This window comes from Colias croceus, chromosome 3 (assembly GCF_905220415.1).
Source record: "Colias croceus chromosome 3, ilColCroc2.1".
NCBI lineage: Eukaryota > Metazoa > Arthropoda > Insecta > Lepidoptera > Pieridae > Colias > Colias croceus.
The window spans coordinates 8,384,556-8,405,780 of NC_059539.1; the positions used below are offsets into that span (position 1 = coordinate 8,384,556).

General features: G+C 33.9%; 3 protein-coding genes across 3 annotated transcripts; all 3 read left to right on the plus strand.

The window, feature by feature from the left end:
- The first annotated feature begins 1,122 nt into the window (after positions 1 to 1,122).
- Positions 1,123 to 2,505, plus strand: LOC123690752 (NADH-ubiquinone oxidoreductase 49 kDa subunit-like). Its single transcript, XM_045634855.1, has one exon. It carries the CDS (start codon positions 1,123 to 1,125, stop codon positions 2,503 to 2,505), a length of 1,383 nt encoding a protein of 460 aa, XP_045490811.1.
- Positions 2,506 to 13,522: 11,017 nt separating this feature from the next.
- On the plus strand, positions 13,523 to 18,022 carry LOC123690762 (sorting nexin-21). Its single transcript, XM_045634870.1, has 4 exons — positions 13,523 to 13,948; positions 14,158 to 14,379; positions 15,049 to 15,242; positions 16,442 to 18,022. The coding sequence occupies exons 1-4, from the start codon at positions 13,724 to 13,726 to the stop codon at positions 16,566 to 16,568; spliced, it is 768 nt and encodes a 255-aa protein (XP_045490826.1). The 5' UTR covers positions 13,523 to 13,723; the 3' UTR covers positions 16,569 to 18,022.
- Positions 18,023 to 19,541: 1,519 nt separating this feature from the next.
- Positions 19,542 to 20,458, plus strand: LOC123690769. Its single transcript, XM_045634876.1, has 2 exons — positions 19,542 to 19,838; positions 20,199 to 20,458. The coding sequence occupies exons 1-2, from the start codon at positions 19,603 to 19,605 to the stop codon at positions 20,422 to 20,424; spliced, it is 462 nt and encodes a 153-aa protein (XP_045490832.1). The 5' UTR covers positions 19,542 to 19,602; the 3' UTR covers positions 20,425 to 20,458.
- The last annotated feature ends 767 nt before the right edge of the window (positions 20,459 to 21,225 follow it).

The following is a 21,225-nucleotide window of genomic DNA, read 5'->3' on the forward strand; positions in this document are numbered from 1 at the left end:
ATTTTACATTACTACGATATAGAAAATCTGTTATACTACATAAAAAGGTAATCTAAAATGTATTGTGCTTATTTATTTCCACAGACCATTATAGTAAACTAGGTGTAAGATGTTAAGTGCAACGTGTCGTTATTCTTAATGTAAAAAATGGATTTTTGTCGGAATCTTGTCTTAATAACATCATATTATGGCAGAGCAGAAAATCATTTAGCACTTTTAAATAACAAAGATTTTAGAATATGATGGTTCCCTTGCAACCAAACTTGCAACTTAGATATTATCATTGACATATGCTCCGTGTTTAATATATTGTGGTCTGTGGAATTTTGGATGTTCACTACATACATCCTATTTATCAATATTTTATTAGGACTATCAACAAAAATATTGTATTTAATGAATATGTATGACATGTTATAAAAATATATAAAGCTCGAACTGAAAAACAAAATCTTTTATTATTTGGTTTATTTATGAAGTAATCATAAGCTATTTGCTTATATACCTAATCCTCTAGAATTAAAATTTTTATACATGCCTTCAAGTTGTTCTGACCAAAGACTCTTCTTGCATTCTTATTTAGGTACTTACTAGGATAACTAGGATTTATTTCCCAATCATCGTTATCTCGATATTTTATGAAATATATATATATAAATACTTATGCTTTTTTCTCAGATTTTATAAAAGACTAGCTTTTCCCCCGCGACTTCGCCCGCGTTTTCAAAGGAAAACCCGCATAGTTCACGTTCCCGCGGGATTTCCGGGATAAAACCTATCCTATGTGTTAATCCAAGTTACCCTCTAATATGTGTTGTAAATTTCATTATAATCGGTTCAGTAGTTTATGCGTGAAAACCATACATACATACATACAAAACTTTCCTCTTTATAATATTAGTATAGATTAGTATAGATAAGTATTAAATATTAATGTTTTTGAACTGTTTTATTTTCATACATCACGTCTTTATCATAATATAAAACCTTTTTAACCTTGATAAAAATGGATTTATTTTTTTCATTTCAATTTTAAGTATCTATGAAAATAGTGACATATAAACGTGAAATACACGCAATAAACAAAGAAGAAAAGAATTTATCGTCAAGAACATAAATGCGATGCAATCAAGGATGCAATTTTTAAAGGTAAATTCTTTATTAAACAAATTTCAAGGGATAAGGCAGCTTCGAATATTTGCAGCTTTAAATGGACATCGCTGGTACCCGGATCCTGAATTTATGAAACAATTCGAAGGAGTAGCGATCTATCCAACACCTGAAATGGAAAAGTATGGTAAAGTAATCTGGAACGCAACAGTTAGGCCAATTGAAAGAAAACTGAAGAATATGGTGATTAACTTTGGTCCACAACACCCAGCTGCTCACGGCGTCTTACGACTAATTCTCGAACTGGATGGTGAACTGGTGTTACGAGCGGACCCTCACATTGGTTTTTTACATAGAGCTACTGAAAAGTTAATGGAGTCTAAGCACTACACTCAAAGTATACCATTCATGGATCGTCTCGACTACGTAAGTACGATGTCCAATGAAATAGCTTTTGTTTTGGCTGTGGAAAATTTACTCAATATAGAAGCCCCACCCAGAGCTCAGGCTATCAGGGTTCTCATGAGTGAACTTTCTAGAATCGCTAACCATCTGCTTAACATTTCTGGTACTATTCTTGATGCGGGTGGAATTACTCCATTTTTTTGGATGTGCGAGGAACGGGAAAAAATTTATGAACTATTTGAAAGAGTGTGTGGATCTCGTGTCCATAATGCTTATATGAGAGTTGGAGGAGTGTCTCAGGATCTTCCGATTGGATATCTTGACGACGTTCACGAGCTTTGTATGAAGATGGGTGAACGCTGCGATGAAACTGAAGATCTTTGCACAGAGAATAGATTATATTACGAACGTACTGCTGGAATCGGTGCTGTGAGTGCCCACGAAGCAATGAGTTTGGGGTTCACCGGTCCTATGTTGCGATGTACAGGTGTAAAGTGGGATTTAAGAATAGCACATCCATATATAAATTATGATTTGTATGACTTCGACGTACCAGTTGGTACCTTCGGAGATAGTTATGATCGCCACCTTTTGCGATTAATGGAATTGCGTCAGTCATTAAGAATTATAAACCAAGTATTAGATTCCATTCCTGCGGGAGAAGTGAGGACGGATGATTCCAAGATAACGTTGCCTGCCAGAGCTGAAATGAAAACTTCTATGGAGTCGCTTATTCATCATTTTAAATTATGTTCTCAGGGATTTAATGTGCCCCCAGGTTCTACATATACTTCAATAGAGTGTCCAAAAGGAGAATTGGGTGTGTATATGGTTTCCGATGGCACGTCCAAACCTTATAGAGTATTTCTAAGACCTTGTTCCTATCTTCATTTAGCAGGATTAGCTGTTATGGGAAAGAGGATGATGCTGGCTGATATTTCAATTCTCATTGCTACCATAGACATAGTGTTTGGTGATATAGATCGTTAAAAAATAATAAACAAAAGTAATATATAAATTTATAAAGGATAGAAAAAATTCGATCACGAGGCGGGACTTGAACCCGCATCCTTCGCGCCATTCCGGGGCGGATGCCTAACCAACTCAGCCACTCGTGACCCGCCTGAGCAATCGAATTTTATAAATTTATATTTATAAAGCATTTGAATGCCATAAAAACCAAGAAATATAAATTCAAGAAAAGGTCGTGTTCCATCGTTACAATATTGTATTCACTGAAAAGTGCTTCATATTGGTTGAAATGGTTGTTAAATCATCTCAATAGATGGCGCGCGGTGTGTCCCTTAAGACACATAAAACTGAAAGGATAGAATAAATTCGATTGCTCAGGCGGGTCACGAGTGGCTGAGTTGGTTAGGCATCCGCCCCGGAATGGCGCGAAGGATGCGGGTTCAAGTCCCGCCTCGTGATCGAATTTTTTCTATCCTTTATAAATTTATATTTATAAAGCATTTGAATGCCATAAAAACCAAGAAATATAAATTCAAGAAAAGGTCGTGTTCCATCGTTACAATATTGTATTCACTGAAAAGTGCTTCATATTGGTTGAAATGGTTGTTAAATCATCTCAATAGATGGCGCGCGGTGTGTCCCTTAAGACACATAAAACTGAAAGGATAGAATAAATTCGATTGCTCAGGCGGGTCACGAGTGGCTGAGTTGGTTAGGCATCCGCCCCGGAATGGCGCGAAGGATGCGGGTTCAAGTCCCGCCTCGTGATCGAATTTTTTCTATCCTTTATAAATTTATATTTATAAAGCATTTGAATGCCATAAAAACCAAGAAATATAAATTCAAAAGTAATATATTCTATTTGTTTGTTTGCTGCTTAACTAAGTATGTTAATATTAACTGGGCAATATTTTCTTGTTACACGTTAATGTTCATACCGAAATCTCTAGTGTATTAGATATAAGCTTCTTGATTAAGTCATTTGCAGTCATTATATTTTATTTTTATACAAAACAAAAATATTAAAAATTACTTATATTCGATTTCCGGGATAAAACCCTTTCCCAGGTCTTTCTTTTTTCAGGACTTTCTTTAAATTTTTATTAAATTCGGTACAATGGTATTCCTACACCACCTGGAGGTGTAAGTAATATACTGCATAATATATACCTAGGTTTAGACGTTATGAACGTGAAAACAGAACATAGGATTTATTTATAACTAGCTTTCCACCCGCGGCTTGGCCCGCACAGTGAAAGAAAAACCCGCATAGTTCCCATTCCCGTGGGAGTTCCGGGATAAAACCTATCCTATGTCCCGGGGTAAAAAGTAGCCTATGTCCTTTCTCGGGTATCAAAATATCTCTATACCAAATTTCATGCAAATTGGTTCAGTAGTTATGGCGTGATTGAGTAACAGGCAGAGTTATTTTCGCATTTATAATATTAGTATGGATTTAATTAATTAACGGTAGATGATATTAAAAAAATTCAATAAAATTTGTAAATTAATGATTTGTGTTTTAAAATCCACAGACATCCAAATATAAGCAGACGAGACATATTTTTTGTATGTGTTAACTCAATATTTTATCTCTTTTACTCGTTCAATGTTCTCATATGCACTATCCTTGTTTTTCGCTTGTAACAACACTAACACACACAGTGACAGTTGTCAAGCGCGTGGCATTTTTTCGATCTGTCGCCATCTTGACATACACAAAACCAAAGTCTTGAAGTCGAGTGTTTTATTGAAAATATTTAAAAATATTTTTTAAAAACGTTAAAAAGAAACAATATCAATATGGTAAAATGCTGTGCAAGTAATTGTGAAAGTTCCAGTCATAAGAAAATACAAGGAATATCATTTCACAGGTAATTTATCTAAGGTTCAATATAAACAGTATTTCTGTCGGGCTAATACTACCAAAATCAACTCTTTTTTTGAAAGTCTTTATGGCACAATCGCTAATTACTATGCGTATTATCTGTTCCATCCAATGAATGAATGAATGAATACTCTTTATTGTACATACACAGAAATACAGTTTGTTACAAGGTTGAGATAACTTATGATATAAGACAAACTTAAAATATATAATATATATGTACAAAGAGCGGCTTTATCGCTCGTGAGCGATTTCTTCCAAGCAACTCTATGTAGACAGATATAGTGAGCAAGAATTAAAGAGTAGAGTAAGAAGAGGAAAGAGGAAACATAGAAAGGTATTTTACATATAGAAGGAAACAAGTGGATACATAATAGTACAAGAATAAAAATTATATAAACGAGAACTTAAATTTATACAGCTTTTAAGGATTTGTTACTGATTGAACGAAGGTAGTAGTTTTTTAATTGATTTTTAAATGAATGAAGGGTCTGTGCTTTCCTTATTATGACTGGTAAGGAGTTCCACAATCGGATTGCCTGAACGGTAAAGGACGAATGGAAGAAATTGGAAGAGTGGGAAGGAATATTTAGCGTAAGATTTTCAGCAGATCGTAAGTTCGAATTCCTAGTGCCAAGGAATTCAAAATTTACTTTTAAGTAGGAAGGTGATGAGGGATTAAAGATAATGGAATAAAGGGAGGAAAGGATATGTGTATTCCGGCGGAGGCGGATGGGGAGCCACTGAAGTCTTGACCGAAATTCCGAAACATGATCATACTTGCGCAGACCATAAATGAACCGCACAGCAAAATTTTGTAACCGCTCAAGTTTATTAAGTTGCTCTTGAGTTAGGTTAGTAAAACACACGTCAGCGTAATCAAGGATTGGCAGGAGTAAGGATTGCGCCAACAAAATTTTGGTGGGAATGGGAAGTAAATTACGCAATCGGCGTAAACTAGAAGCAGCAGCGAATATTTTGGAACTTATGTTTTTTATCTGATGAGACCATGACAAAGTTTCGTCTAGTATGATGCCGAGATTTTTAACAAATTTACTGTAAGGAACAATAATACCATCCAGTACAATCGGTGGTAGAGTCGTCCAATTGATTCTAGATAAGAGACTTTGACTACCAAATATAATCGTCTGTGTTTTGGAAGGATTTAAACTTAGTCCAAAAGATTTACTCCAATCAGATATGTGTGAGAGGTTGCAATTTATACGGTTCACAGCTAGAGATAAATCAGTCAAAGTGGCTTGAGAATAAATTTGGAGATCATCAGCGTATAGGTGATAACATGAAGTCAGTCTTGTAGTAACACAATTTATAAAGATCGCAAATAAGAGAGGGGATAGGACGCCCCCCTGTGGCACACCAGCACTTACATCACACCAAGAAGAAAATGTATTTTCAACTTTAATGCGTTGTCGACGGCCATGTAGGTAGGACCGAAACCATTCTATTGCCGCAGGGGATACGTTGACGGAAAGCAGTACACTCAACAATATATCATAATCAACAGTGTTGAACGCATTACTAAAATCCAACAGTGTCAGAATTGTAAGCTCTTTGTTATCCATTCCTCGGCGAATGTCTTCAGTAATTTTCAAAAGGGCTGTAGTCGTACTATGACCGGGGCGGAAACCGGATTGGTAGGGATCAAGGAGAGAGTTGATTTGAAGAAACTGGGAAAGTTGTTGATGGATTAGACGTTCGAGGAGCTTAGACAGGAAGGGTAGAATGGAGATGGGACGGAAATCGGACAGGCATGAAGGATTTTTTTTCTTAGGAATAGGAATGATACTGGCCTGTTTCCAAATTTTAGGAAATACTCCAGTATCGAGGGACCAGTTTAGGATATGAGTTATGATAGGGACAATAATATCAAGGATGGGAACGATCATATTACGACTGACACCATCTTCGCCAACCGCTTTAGAGGTAATCGATAAAATATTTTTCTCAACATCACAGCAATTGATTTGCTTAAAATCGAACGGCAGGGAGCTAAAAGAGGAAATTTTTGAAATACGAGATATTGTTGAGTGTTTATTGCCATTTTGGAAAATAGGTGCAGAAGAAGAGAAATGATTATTTAAGGAGTCTAGGCAAATGTTATTTTTTACAAGGGAGTCATTATTTTTACCAATCCCTAGCGTTTTGAGACATTTCCATATTTTTGAACTGTCCCCGTTCTCAACAGACTGATGGATGTGTCGTCGCTGAGCGTCTCTACATACCACATTACAACGATTCCTTATTCTTTTGAAAGTTTCCCAGTCAGAATCGGATTTTGTATGTTTATATTTAGCTTTTGCTTTGTTTTTGGCATCAATCTGGATTTTTATTTCATTAGAGAGCCATGGGGCAGGTAAGTGTCTAACTTTAATTGGTCTTACAGGAGCATGTTTATCAAATAAGTTAATGATCTCGGCATTAAACTTTTCAATTTTTTCATCTACTGAATAAGCTGACATAAGTGGGTTCCAATCAATATTTTTAGCATCTTGCCGGAGACGTTCTACATCCATACCACCAAAATTTCGCTGCATGAGGATTTTGTGTTTGAATTTAGGGGGACGGATTTTGTAGGAGAGGTAGATTAGATCATGACACGAGAAAGAATCTGCAGGGCATTGGCCATGCTTCGCCACATGATCCAGGGAGGAAACAAGGATAAGGTCTAAAAGGGAAGGGGTACAATTGGGAATTTTATGAGTAGCGGAGAGGGGAAGCAGGTGTATATTACATGCATTTACTAAAGAGATAAGTTTTTTGCTGCGGTGATCATCTTTTAAAAGGCATGTATTAAAATCGCCCATTATAATAACATGCTTGAAGAGAGGAAGATAGTTTTCAAGAAGAGCCTCAAAAGAAGAAAAGTAACTAACATGAAGGGAAGGACTGTATACTACTCCAAGTAGGAGCTTTGTGCAATTTAACGATATTTCAATGAGTATATATTCAGGTGTGTTTGGCAGGGGGGGCTGGACGGACTGAGTAAGAATGGAAAAAGGAATATCGGAACGCAAATAAATTGCCACTCCACCTCCTCCTCTTCCAATTCGGTCGTTCCGGATTAAGTTAAATCCAGGTAAAGAATAGGAGGCACTAGGTAAAATCGGTTTCAGCCAAGACTCAGAGACAAGGATAGCGCCAAGGTTCTTATTATTAAAAGAGGATAGGAGATCTGGATAGTGGGCCGGAATACTTGGGGCATTTATGTGGACTACATTAAAGTTTTTCAAACAATCGGATAAATTGGAACTGATTATTTTGTCTAAAGATGAGAAAGTTGCACTGGAAAAACTACTATCATTATTCTCGCTATCGGACGAAGCAGTAACATATGTATCACTATCAGAGAAATCTCCAATTATCATTCAATTACAATGTATTACAAAACTAAATTAATTAAACAAATCTAACACACAAATATACCTACTACGTTAATTTAAATAAAAAAAAAAAAATAAAAATAAAAAATAAAGTTAATCAAACAGTACATTCCAGCTAAACACAGTGATTAATATAACAACATAATACTTATATTATACTTATCACATCACATCTATAAAAATAAAAAGGTTCATAACAAGTATCCTGAATATTGTAATACGATACGATTATAATATGAAAGTTGAAAGTTGATACACAATTCAGTGACTTATTAATAATTATTCAACTATGGCAATCTTAAATAAGCAAAGTCACAACCGAATGACATTTACCATAACGTCGTATTATATCTGTGGACTGTGACATTTAATGACGTAAAAGATTAAAAATTAAAATGTAAACAATTTATGTAGTTGAAAAACTAAAACAGAAATTATGTGCCTTATTATAAAAAAAAAAAAGATAATTATTCCATTACAGAGAATAATAAAATTGAGTTGAGGATACCACAATAATGCAGTGATGGGCGGCGAGAGAGATTTAGAAAAATGTAGTTAGTAAAAACAAAGAAAAGTGAAAGATAAATAAAAAGAAACTAAATAAGCAACTCATTTTCTGTTACATCTCTTAGGTCTACTACCAACCGAGCTTTCCTTATTGATCGCATCATCTGTAGAAGCCATGGGAGGATTGGTATTTGCATCCAGGTTATCAGACATCCCAGGAATGGAGTTCAAATCAGAGGAAGATTCAACACGATGCTTTTTTCCATTAGAGCCAATAACAAATATGATGCCATCTCGTGTCCAGCACTTATTGACTCCAAAGTGTTGCCGTGCTGCCATGAACAGGTCATGTCTACACTTTGTGAGAAACTCGGATATGGTGACTCCAGTGTTCTTGAGAGCAGTTTTGCGCATCCAGACTTTATTTTTTATAAGATGGTCTCTAAACTTGACTAGTATAGGTCTCGGTTTGTTACCTTTAGATGTTCCAATACGATGGCACTTACTTATTGAAGCAACACTAAGCCCCGCATCTGGCATTTTATTTGATAAGTTCTTGATTAGAATGGAGGATGAATTCTCATCCTTTTCTTCATTAATACCATGGACAAGCAACATTTTCCTTCCAATATTGGCTTGTTCCAATGAACTGGGCTTAAATTTCTTGCAAATTTACAAATTTGTTTACATTTGTTATGACAGCTTCTGTACTTCAAAAGTAGGTTAGTATTGAACAGGGCCGAATTCAGTTAAGTATTGATATTTGCTGTATACATTTCTTTGTTCAATAGGCACATACTTTCATAAGGTAACTCCTCATAGTTTCACGTTGTTTTAGGTTTCCTAAGGATATCGCTCTGCGACAACTTTGGATAGTAAATATGAAACGTCAAACGTGGAAACCGAAACCCAATAGCTTGTTATGTTCGAAGCACTTTGTAAATTAATACTTAGATACTAGTAAATCTTGTACAAATCTACGACCTGGTGCAGTGCCAACTATATTTGAACATGTTTGTGAGGTAAGCTTAACATAACTATCTTTCTTCCTTATTATATTACATTTTCTTCACCCACCTTAATTTTCCACCAGTACCAGACCCAGCACTTTACTTTTTCCAACATGCTTTCCAATTACAAGTGCAGGATGCGCTATACATGTTAGTTATGAGTTTTGTCATTTATGGTGTACAATGTACATTGTACAATAAGTTAGCAACAATATTATAGCATATTCATAACTGTCAATGTAGCCATTGTTGCAATTCTTATGTACATATTTTGATCAACAATTAAGTAATTAAAGCTTACAAAGTCCGCAGTATATAATAGAGGGTCATCAAATCATGGTCCACCTGTCTTAATAATAGATTAACTAGATTGAATGGGTTCCTACTAACACAGGAAGTAATGTGTTATTGTATTGTAACCCTGCTGAGATGTGAATGCTGAATATGCCATGTTAATAAGCTGTTTCTTGATATCTTGCTTTATTTTTTAATTGTAATTAGTGTTAGATATTAGTTACACAATATGCAAGTTTTTTTTTTTGCAGGATGAAGAATTATGTTCACCTCCAATAAAACGAGTTAAAACTTTGCTTCCAGTGCTTCGTGAGATTCAAAATGTAAGGAATTTATTATTTTATTTATATTAAGCATTCTGAATATTAAAATTATCCTGAAATACTCCTTGTGGTTAAGTTGTTGTTATTTTTTAAGATGCTTTATACATTCTATAAATTTATACCAAAACCACTATTTTATAGAAATGTGTTCTTTGTTTTTTTGCCACAAGGATTTTTAAAAATATATTAATTTTTAGGTTACAGAAAATTTGCCAGGACCTTCAAATGTTGATGTCTTGAAACCACAAACAGTCGAAAAGCTAGTGGAATCACTGAAGAAGAAGATTTTAACAAAAAATAAACAGATCAAAGCATTGCGTCAAGAACGCATCCGTTTGAAACGTAAAGTTGCAAAGTTTTCTAATATTATTGCTGAACTGAAAGATAAATTAAATCAAGAAGATATACATATTTTAAACAATATACCGGGAAATAATAAAGATTTTCTTGTGAGGTATTTAAAAAAATCCCGTGGTAGTACTTTAGACAAATCGTATTCAGCCGAACTACGGTCATTTGCCCTCCAATTAAATTTTAACTCCCCCTTTGCCCTCCAATTAAATTTTAACTCCCCCAGGGCATATAATTTTGTACGAAGTACATTCAATACTATGTTTAGGTTTATGACAGTAGCTTAAGCAAATATAAAGGCTTTCAAGAAAAGAGCGTATTTGTTTATTAAAGGCCGGCAAAGCACCTGTAAGTGATTTTATATTAATTTACGATGTAAACACAAATGTAAAGACACTAATTTGTCCAATAGAAATTATTTAAAAAAGTTGTGTTGTTTCAAAATAAATAATTGTTAAAAATCTGGTTTTTATTGTTTTATTTACACATTGGTACATACATCGTAGAAGCCGTACGCTACGAGAATTTTTGGGAAGTAATTGATGCGTGTCCCTTCGTCCAGCATACTCACCATGGAATCCTGATATTTCATGAATGTCAAAAAACTGTTCTGAAATAGTGCTAAATAGTGCCCAAAGGAAAAAAATAGTGCTCTTGTACTTGCGAAGTTATAGCCATAGTTCGATGAGTATGCTGGACGAAGGTTTCGCCCAGCATACTCACCTCCGTCCGGAGAATCTGTATACGCTTCAAACATAATTCATACTTCAAAAAATAGTTCCCAAATAGTGCCAAACGGTGCCCAAAAAGAAAAAACAGTGCTCGAATAACTTCGGAGTTACAGGCTTCGTTCAGTGAGTATGCTGGGCGTAGGTTCTACGCCCAGCATACTCACCTCAGTGCGCGAATATCGAACGAGCTATAGGTACAATTTACGTCTCAAAAAATTGTGCTTGAAATAGTGCCCAATATCAGTCCAATTTTTGCTTGACTTTTGACCTAGAAAACCATTAAATTTGATTGTAAACTTCTACATACATTACATTGAGTACAGTCGAATACAATATTATTAACTTTCTTTCTAACAATTTTTGTCTTGTGTAAATTATTAATTGTCTATGTAAGGGAGTATTTACTTTAGAATCGCAATATTATTAATTACACATTATTTTAATAATACTTTATAATAATATAATTAAGCTTTCGCGCGTCGCATGGGACCCCGGTAGCTAGGAACAATGATTTTATATATTTTGTCTAGATCACGGCGCTTGAAGGATTAAGATATCAAATGAAGTAAATCATGCATGAAAAATAAAGTTGCTGTTATTAATGCTTACATTACAACTGACAAAATTATTCAAAATAATCATTTTCCGGATCAAGGACGGTACCACAACGTTTACGGAATTGACCTGTATTCCTCATGTGATAAAGTTCAATATAGTGTGGCAGTAATGGATGCACGTACGGTCAATAGGTATGGGGCTTACGACGCGCGGCGCCCGCGACGCAAATGAATATGTTTATGTTTAAATACTAGATGGCGCTGCCCTAACATCTTACGATTATTAGACAAGACTGATCTGTATTTTGAAGGTGATAAGGGTCCATTTTGTGTCACAAAGCAATCGAAACGAACAAGCGCTTCTCAGTTTCTTTGTTTGTTTACTTCGTCGCACATCATTATAATAACGCCGGCTTTTGAGTTTGACTACATAGTGGGTTGCAAAACCAAACAATGTGTTGGTGATGTCATTATTTACCTATATAAAATTGTGTATCTAGTACGTAATCAATATAGGAGCTGCACCCAAATCAGTAAGTATATTTCAATTTATAATAGTGGCATTTAACTAAATTGATTTTACACTCATTCATTAATTGCACTGTAAAACTAGGTAGCAAGCGAGTTGTTTTTTACAAAAACACGTTCATTTCAATTAGAAAGTTTAATATTTTTGTCCAAAAACATGTGTCGACGACTGTACCCCATTTTACGTTAGTATGTAGAAGTTTACATTAAAATTTAATGGTTTTCTAAGTCAAAAGTCAAGCAAAAATTGGACTGATATTGGGCACTATTTCAAGCACAATTTTTTGAGACGTAAATTATACCTATAGCTCGTTCGATATTCGCGCACTGAGGTGAGTATGCTGGGCGTAGAACCTACGCCCAGCATACTCACTGAACGAAGCCTATAACTCCGAAGTTATTCGAGCACTGTTTTTTCTTTTTGGGCACCGTTTGGCACTATTTGGGAACTATTTTTTGAAGTATGAATTATGTTTGAAGCGTATACAGATTCTCCGGACGGAGGTGAGTATGCTGGGCGAAACCTTCGTCCAGCATACTCATCGAACTATGGCTATAACTTCGCAAGTACAAGAGCACTATTTTTTTCCTTTGGGCACTATTTAGCACTATTTCAGAACAGTTTTTTGACATTCATGAAATATCAGGATTCCATGGTGAGTATGCTGGACGAAGGGACACATTGATGCAACATGCGATGATGCACATCATGTTCTCCGCTCCGCCCTTAGTAATCTGCTGTCTGCAAAGTTATGACTACCTATACTGTGATAAAAAAATGACAATTCGCTATAAAATTACTACCAAAATTAAATCCAAATATGGTACGTATCTCTCAGATAAAAACTCTACTTCCACCCAAACTACTGATACCGATTGTGATAAAATTTGAATGAAACTAATTAGAAAGCTATTATTCTCTGAGTTATTGCGAAAATACATACAAAAATAAACATATTTAGAAACCGATGAATTGAAAACCTCCTTCATTTTTGAAGTCGTTTAATAAAGATAAAATTAATCGTTCTCGACATTACAGTATTATATTAGATTTGTAATTATTTTAGTATGTATATGGTATGGGAATAATCCATTCATATTCACAATAAAACAAAGCGATCGCAACAGGACAATGTACAAGTGTTGCAGGCGTCCATAGTGCTACAGTAACCGCTTCCCATCGTGGATATGGCCCACCTGCTTGTTTGCCACATATAATAATATAATATTAATAAGAAAAAACAATGTTAAACGTCACGAAGGTGATTATATTTTTTCTGACACAGGTACTGAATTCGGCCCTGTTTATGAATTTTGTATTGGTGTGCGTAATTGGCCACGCGTTTTGTAGGAAAAGTTACATCTGTTAAAATCTAATTATTATAATCTGTTGAACATTTTTTTACAAACAAATGGGCCTGAATGACAGCTAAAGAGATTTTTATTTGACATTTAACGTCACAAGAGAGTCAGATGATTTTGTTGTTTTGGTCATTGTTATTTTGAAAATAGTTAATCAAATTTTATAATAGATAAATTACATACATAGTTAATCTAGTGTATTAATTTAGCTCGTACCAGTTTGAAATTGTGAAAAGAATTACATGACCGTTTCTAATTATCATTGCAAATAATACTAATTGAAGATGTTAAAATTTGAAATTGTATCCTCTCGTACAGTGGAGGGTGTAGACAATGAAAAGAAGTTCGTAGCATACATGTTACAAGCCAGACAGGATTCGACCGAAGAAAGAATTTATGATCCTGAGCCAGCTAATGTGGAGAGACGCTACACCCACTTTTTGGACCTCTATAATGGTCTGAAAAAAGAATTTCCTGGTATGATGAACAACATATCTTTCCCGCGCAAGGTATGAGTCAGTATTTAGTAAACAAAGTCCTTTATTATCGCTTTCATGTATCTATTCAGTTTAACAGCCTACAACAACTTACTATTTGAAATCTCTGTCTCTACTTGAAAAGCATAAAATTTATTATGATTTCTTTGTAAAATAAGTATGTAGAAATATTTAATTATATAGTTTAATAAGTTCTCTTACATGAACATTTATTGTTTTAGATAGTTGTCGGTAATTTTGATCCCAGCCTTATATCCACAAGATGTGAAGCATTTGAGTTGCTTCTTAATGTGATAGCGAGTGAATCCAGATTAAGGGATTCACCGCCAGCCGTAGCATTCTTCCAGGATGTGGAGTTGAAACAAGCTAAACAACTGATCAGTGAAGAGAAATATGATCAAGCTTTGTCAGTATTGGAGACTAGTTTCAGACTGTTAAATAAGGTAAGCATTCATTATAATAATTACTTTAATTTAAAAAAATGATTCATTGTGTCTATCATTAGATTGATACATGTAATGAGAAAAAAAATGTATGTATGTAGAATAGAGCTAATTATGTATTTATCACTATACAAGATTGTACAACATTTAACTATGTTGAAATAATTGGAGATAATTCTTTGTTGTTTAAACTCATCCATTGTTATCATATTGCTTAATCTATAATGTTGTCAACCTTTATCTGATGTTACTTCAACTAGTTTGATTATTTTATATTTTTAAATCTGATTCCCTTGAAGTTATTTACACATTTTGTTACCTATATTATGTTTGCTCATTATCACATTAAGTTTGATTCAGACATTCTAAAAATCGAGCTGCATTGTGATTTCAAAACCATTCCATCCATTTATAATTTTCATAGGTAATATGTATTTGCTCTCAATTTAAAGATACTGAGTTTGAATAAGCTCCTAAATATTATATTGCATAAGACTGGAAACTCTGCTTCCCTTGTGTGGTACCCACATAAAGGAAGACTATGTGCTAAATAGTATATTCAATTTTATACCGACCTGTCACCAGTATATGTGAAAGCATAACAAACATCTATTTATTCAAACTTTCACATTTATAATATTAGTATCAAAGTTAAAATAAACTTTTCAGGTGTACACAGACAGATCGAGGGTTGTATTAAGTGTGCTATGTCGTATAGTGGCATGTGCGGGCTCCAGTGGTGGTGCGCTGGCCGGCCCAGTGGAGAGATGGGCACAACTTGCCTTGAGGCGCTATGAAGCTGTCAGTGATTCGGAATTACTACTCATATATGTGCCTCTCTTGCATACTTGTATTTCTATATGGTAAGGTTTTGTTTATTCTCATAATTGTGTAAGTTTTTTTAAAGTCTGCCATTAGATATTGGTTGTTTGTCTGTTATTACTAGTTAAACATTCGTTAAAATTACCAATATGTACCTTGATTTTTTATATGAATTGTACAGATATGAATATTAAAGTACAAATATCAAATTGCCATAATGAGTAATTTATGAAAATTGATGTATTAGTAGTGACTAATGAGTCACTTGACACCAATTGATAGTTTGGTAGGTCAGTTTGTATAAGCTGATTGTATTACAATTGAATTATATTACTCTAGTTAAATATGGATCTATTTAAGAGGTCATGCACCCGAACACAATGAAATATTTTAGTCATTTAATTTACGGCAACATGTTCTTCGTAAATGTTTATTTTATTTTGAAAAATGCAGTTTTAACAATAACATTCATTTAAATAGCTTTTTTAATTTTATGAATTAGGTATAAGCCCCAGGTAAATGGCATAATTTTATTTGCTTTGTTTTGGCTTGTGACAACTTATCTGCGAATAATGTTTAATAAATAAGTAAATGTATACTTACATAATTTGTTTAACTCATTACAATGATTTAAATCGAAAAAAATAACAAAAAAATAGTTAGTATTTATATTTAAGTAATCGAATGTGGCATAGAAATGCTTTAGAATATTATTAATCCTATCTCTTTTCGTGTCGTTGTAGATTGTAAGGGGAATTCCTTTTTTGATATAAAGTCTGTAACAGTGCACTCCTAAAATATTTCCTTATAGTTATTGTTATTCACCCACAATGAAAATATACAATCAGCTTTTACGTGGTGTTTACAAATAGCAATAGGCATGATAATAAGCATCAGTCGCGTCTTGGGTTCCAACTTGGGACTTTGTTGTGTGTCTGTCTGTCTCCAGGCTGTATTTCATAAACCGTGATAGCTGGAAAGCTGAAACTTTCACAAATGATGTATTTCCGTTGCCGCTGTAAAAATAAATACTAAAAATTAAATAAAATAAAATATTAAGGGGGGTCCCCATAGTACGGAATCCTTCGTGCGCGAGTCCGACTCACACTTGGCCGGTTTTTGTTTCTCAAGGGTACTCTACCGTCAGCTTATGGGATTGACTGTATTCACTAAAAAAGCTTTTCCAGCTACGATACATAAAAATGTTTAAACATAACTTATACCTATTCTATGATTACAGGGAAACATTGGGACGCGACAAGTCCAAGCTAGTGGAAGAACTGAACAATCTCCGAAGACGGGGAATGAAAGTAGATTCTGTTCCCAGTCTAATGGACGCTATCGATAACCTCAATACAACCATGTAGTCAGCTTTAGACGCAGCTATAGTAAGCTTTAAGTAATATATTTTTCACCTAGCATAAGCCAGTTATGTATTATAAGATATGATATAAACAATATTCTAAATATAGACTTAGTCAATAGGTATAATCAATTAAATTATTATTTAATCAAAGTATTACGAATAAGCATTTGTATGCATGTATTATTCCATATTATGACAAGTTATTAAAAACTAATTAAGGTTGGTAAATAACCAATCTGTTACAATAGGCTATAATTTTCGCTTACAGATACTATTATAATGACAGTATTTAGTTTTAAACTACATATTATCACGAATAACCTTAGTTTTTAAATCATATTATCTATAGATACCTTGCCGAATAGCTTATTTTTTAGGCTGACTATTTTCGATTGCTTCTCAAGATGTTTTAGAACTACAGACTCTAACTGAATCTCTATTGCAATTTTTATTTGAGACAACTTACATATTATATGGGTGATCCCATTAAAATGTTAAGATTTTGTAACGAAATAGATGTGTAATTATGAAAAAAAAAAACTGTGAAAAGTAATTGCCAAATGCAAATATATATTTAAAAATTGTTAAATATCGTATCTTTTGGTGGTTATTTTTATTTTGATAAAGTTTTATTCACCTTACTACTTTTCATAATTTGTTACATGTAGGTATTGAAAACCAAAAATAATTTTTAGGTGCTTTCGTATGTTAAACTCCTTTTACTATGGTAAGGTTTATATTAAAAATGTGATAAAATTCTCATACAATTATCTGTAAGGCAAGTTTGTCAATTGGTCGCTATTAGGAAAAGTTAATATTAAGACGTGATTGAACTACCTTTTTCTTTTTTCTACCTTTTGAGAATTCTGTATGGCATCTTTTGTCATGACCAGAGACTATTTTTAAAATCAAGACTTATCGTAGTTCAAAGCTGTTTGGGTAGATGGCGCTTGTCTGAAAAAGGTCACATAAATTTTGCTCTATCTATATTTTCTAAGTGAATGTCACAGAGTACATTATTATAACTGGTGAATGTAAAAAATCATATCTAAGTAGTTGATATGTAAAGTTTTATTTAAAATTATGTTAAAAATGCAACAGAAAACATTTATTTTATAGCTTTAATAAATAAATGAAAGAAACTATTGACAGTTAATGATTTACACAGAATATTGTGTTATGGAAATAAAATAAAAAATATAATATTATTTTATCTTCAACTTTCGAAATCAAGTCATATTTATATTTTATTTTAAGTTATTGTATAATGAAATATTTTGATATTTAATCAGTTTTACGCTAAGCTATTTATTTTAGCTGTATGTACCTATAAGTAGGTAAATAAATTCCATTTGACCTATACTACCATTGCAATAATCATTTTACTCATAATTTCTATATTTGTATATTTATACACCATTTGTAGACATATTGAAATAAAGATCTGAATCAGTATCTATAGCTTTTTATTCTGTACCCCAGCTATCATCTTTCAATTAAGTGAACACATTATTTAAAGGAGTTCGCTTTTTTAATGTTAATCTTGTAGGTTAATACAGACAATACAGATCTAATCTAATCATGGCATACAATTGTAATTTTGGTCGACATGTTTTATTTTAAGTTATAATTTTAAGTTAAGTAAATCCGCCGTTGAAATGACGTTGGATATCCAGAAATCGAATTATTTGCAATGAGTTTTAGGTAGGTATTTAATTATTATTCTGAATCCATAAAAATATTTTATACGATATTTTTTATTAGGTTTTACTTGGACAGAAAACTATAAATTATTAAGTAGATACTCTAACATAATTGACAAATCCCTCAAATTGTATGTTTTTAGAGGCTCCCCATGATCCATCGATTTACAAATAAACAAAACTATCCACTTATATTAAGTGGATGTCATAAAAATATCTATTTAGTAAATTGATAAGGGATTCCACGTACAATTTGCCCTTCATATAGGTAATGAACTTATACCCATGTCGTTTAATTCACGTTTGATTGCCCTGTAATTCGTGGGAGGCATATGGCCTATGCATGTTAACTGACGATGGACACGTGAGTTGATTTTACTATAAATATAATAAAAAAAACGTTAGGTTTATGGCAAGATTAGCGTATATAGGATTGTGATATACGTAGTAGGTGCCAAGTAAGTTCTGAAACATTAATTGATTGGGTCAATAAGAAATGAAAGACAACATTTTAGTCTTTGCTTTTAGATTTATCTATTACTGATCATTTGGAAAAGCCTACTTATCTATCATCAAAGTTAAAACTCTTGTTTAAAAGTAACAAACAGGTGCATACAAAAAATTAGCAAATACCAAGGCAAATACCCAAAGTCCATAGATAAAGAAAACTGCTCAAGAAGTAACTTTGTTTAAGCGCGGCTGGTAACAGCTATAAATCTGCCGTCTAGATTTACGAGGGACCTCTGCAAATCGGTTTATATTTTCGATAAATAAAATTGGCGCGGGTTTTGCGAGATAAGCAGAGGCAGTTAGGAGCACGTCGCCGCCCGCCAACGCCAGCTGCCGCAGCACATAAACCCGACTACCCTCGCGTTTTCTTGCTGACAATTTTTTCCTGCTACGGTCATTACACAGCTGGGCCCGAGACAAAACGGCGAATCGTTTAAGCCCTCTCCGGAGACCATCCAATTTTATTGTATACCTAGTTGAAATTGATATGCCGTGCGAGTGTTCTCGGCTAGCGTCACATGTGACGGACATTGCCTTTACGGCCATTTGCTAAAAACCATGTGGAATTTTTATAAAATAATGATATTACATTTAATGCCAATATAATATTACCCTATTTTGACCCTATTTATAAATTCCCTATTGTTAACAATAGACAACACACTTCTTTATATAACGTCAAAAGCATCTTTCATCACACAGACGTTTCAGCACAATTATATTTACAATAATTTCACATTCGTATACGAAAAAGTAAATTATAATAAATATGAAGACACTAATTTGTAGCGCTCTGATTCCCTAGAAGAATAATTAAGGACTATGTCTTCGAACCAATCAGATTGCGATGCTGTGTCTATCGTCATAGCATTGGCTGTGTTTGCTCTTCCTATAACGCTTCTTATACCGGATTTTAGTATATGGGATGTTATACCAAAGATTCATGTAACTAGATGGCCAATAATTGTCCAATATGTCACATGGAAGCAGTTGAATACGGCATTCATTATTATCCTTACGCTTTTCTTCGGCATGTATCTGGAAATTCGAAAACGCAGGTACGTAGGTATATAACTTTATTATTTTCAACTAAAATGCACTCTGTTCCTTCTGTAGGTACCTCGATTTATGGAAAAGTAACGGAGACCAATGTCTAAGCAGATCGAGGTCTGATTGCTTTGAATTGCATTAGTTTTTTTTATTAATATTATAAATAAATTATTAAATTAGGCACATAATATAAAAAACGACGCAATATATCACTTACTCATATCAACAAACGATTACAAACACAGAATAATTATTGTCGTAATAGAATAATAATGTAAATAGAAAAATCGAGTTGTCGTTTTTGTATAATATTATGTACCTACAAGATATTGGAATAGCGATTAAATGATCTATGTTCTATATTGTAGGTTAAACGAAATGGTGGAGACAGTTTTAACTGTCACGCGAGCTACGGAAACCACGCTGGATGGGGAGCGCGATAAGCAGGCGGAGGCAGTGAAGGTCTGCGTGGAGCTTCTAGATGTTTCCACAGAACATTACGAGAACCTCATCCTTCTTAGAGACGATTTGCGGAAGCGTGATAAAGTTAAACAGCGTCCACCCGCGTGCGAACCTAGTACATCGGATGTTTAATTTGTGTTCAAAATTGAATAAATATGGAATTGTATGTGGACTTGTTATTGTTTAAAACTGTTCAGATTAGAATGCATGTAAGTTACCCAACATAGGGAAAATTACTTTTTAGCTTCAAGATTAAAATATGACTATTATTTTATTCTAAGCACAACGTTTTTGAAAATTGTGAGCCAAAAGAATGTTTAAATAGAATTAAAAAAATATTGTATCGCTTGTATCTTCCTGGAAATAAAATTTATATCATTCCAATCAATCAATCAGAACTGGCGCAAAACGGCTCTCCATTTTGTATCAACTACCTACTATTATAAACTTAGTTATTGCAAAAGCCTATTTGATCGCCTCGCATTAATTACATTTGTCACGTCAGTCACGACATTTGAAGATGGATGTGACCTCTAAGTGTTGCCGGAGTTAATTGAAAGAGCGTGGCATTTTTATTTGAGTTGCAGCACAACTAGACGTGTTCATTAGACCAAATGTCCCGAGTCCTCGTGGGATGTTGTTGACGCGAAAAAACCAATCTGGAGCTGGCAATTACGGCAAACGACCTAATTAGACGCCGGTGCTTGTTTCTTGCGGCTACTCGCCGGAAAATATAGTGCTTTATTTAACGTTGAGGCAAGACGATCAAATAGTCATTTGCTTTTTAAAAGCTCGTGTTACTGCATAATTGGACAAATTTAACGCTGATTTTCGGTTGGGGGCAAAAGTATGAGATGTTTGTAAAAAGTTGAAGTAGGCTCAATGAATCTTGATAACGTAAAGAATTAGTTGAATTGTTGATAGATTTGCTTG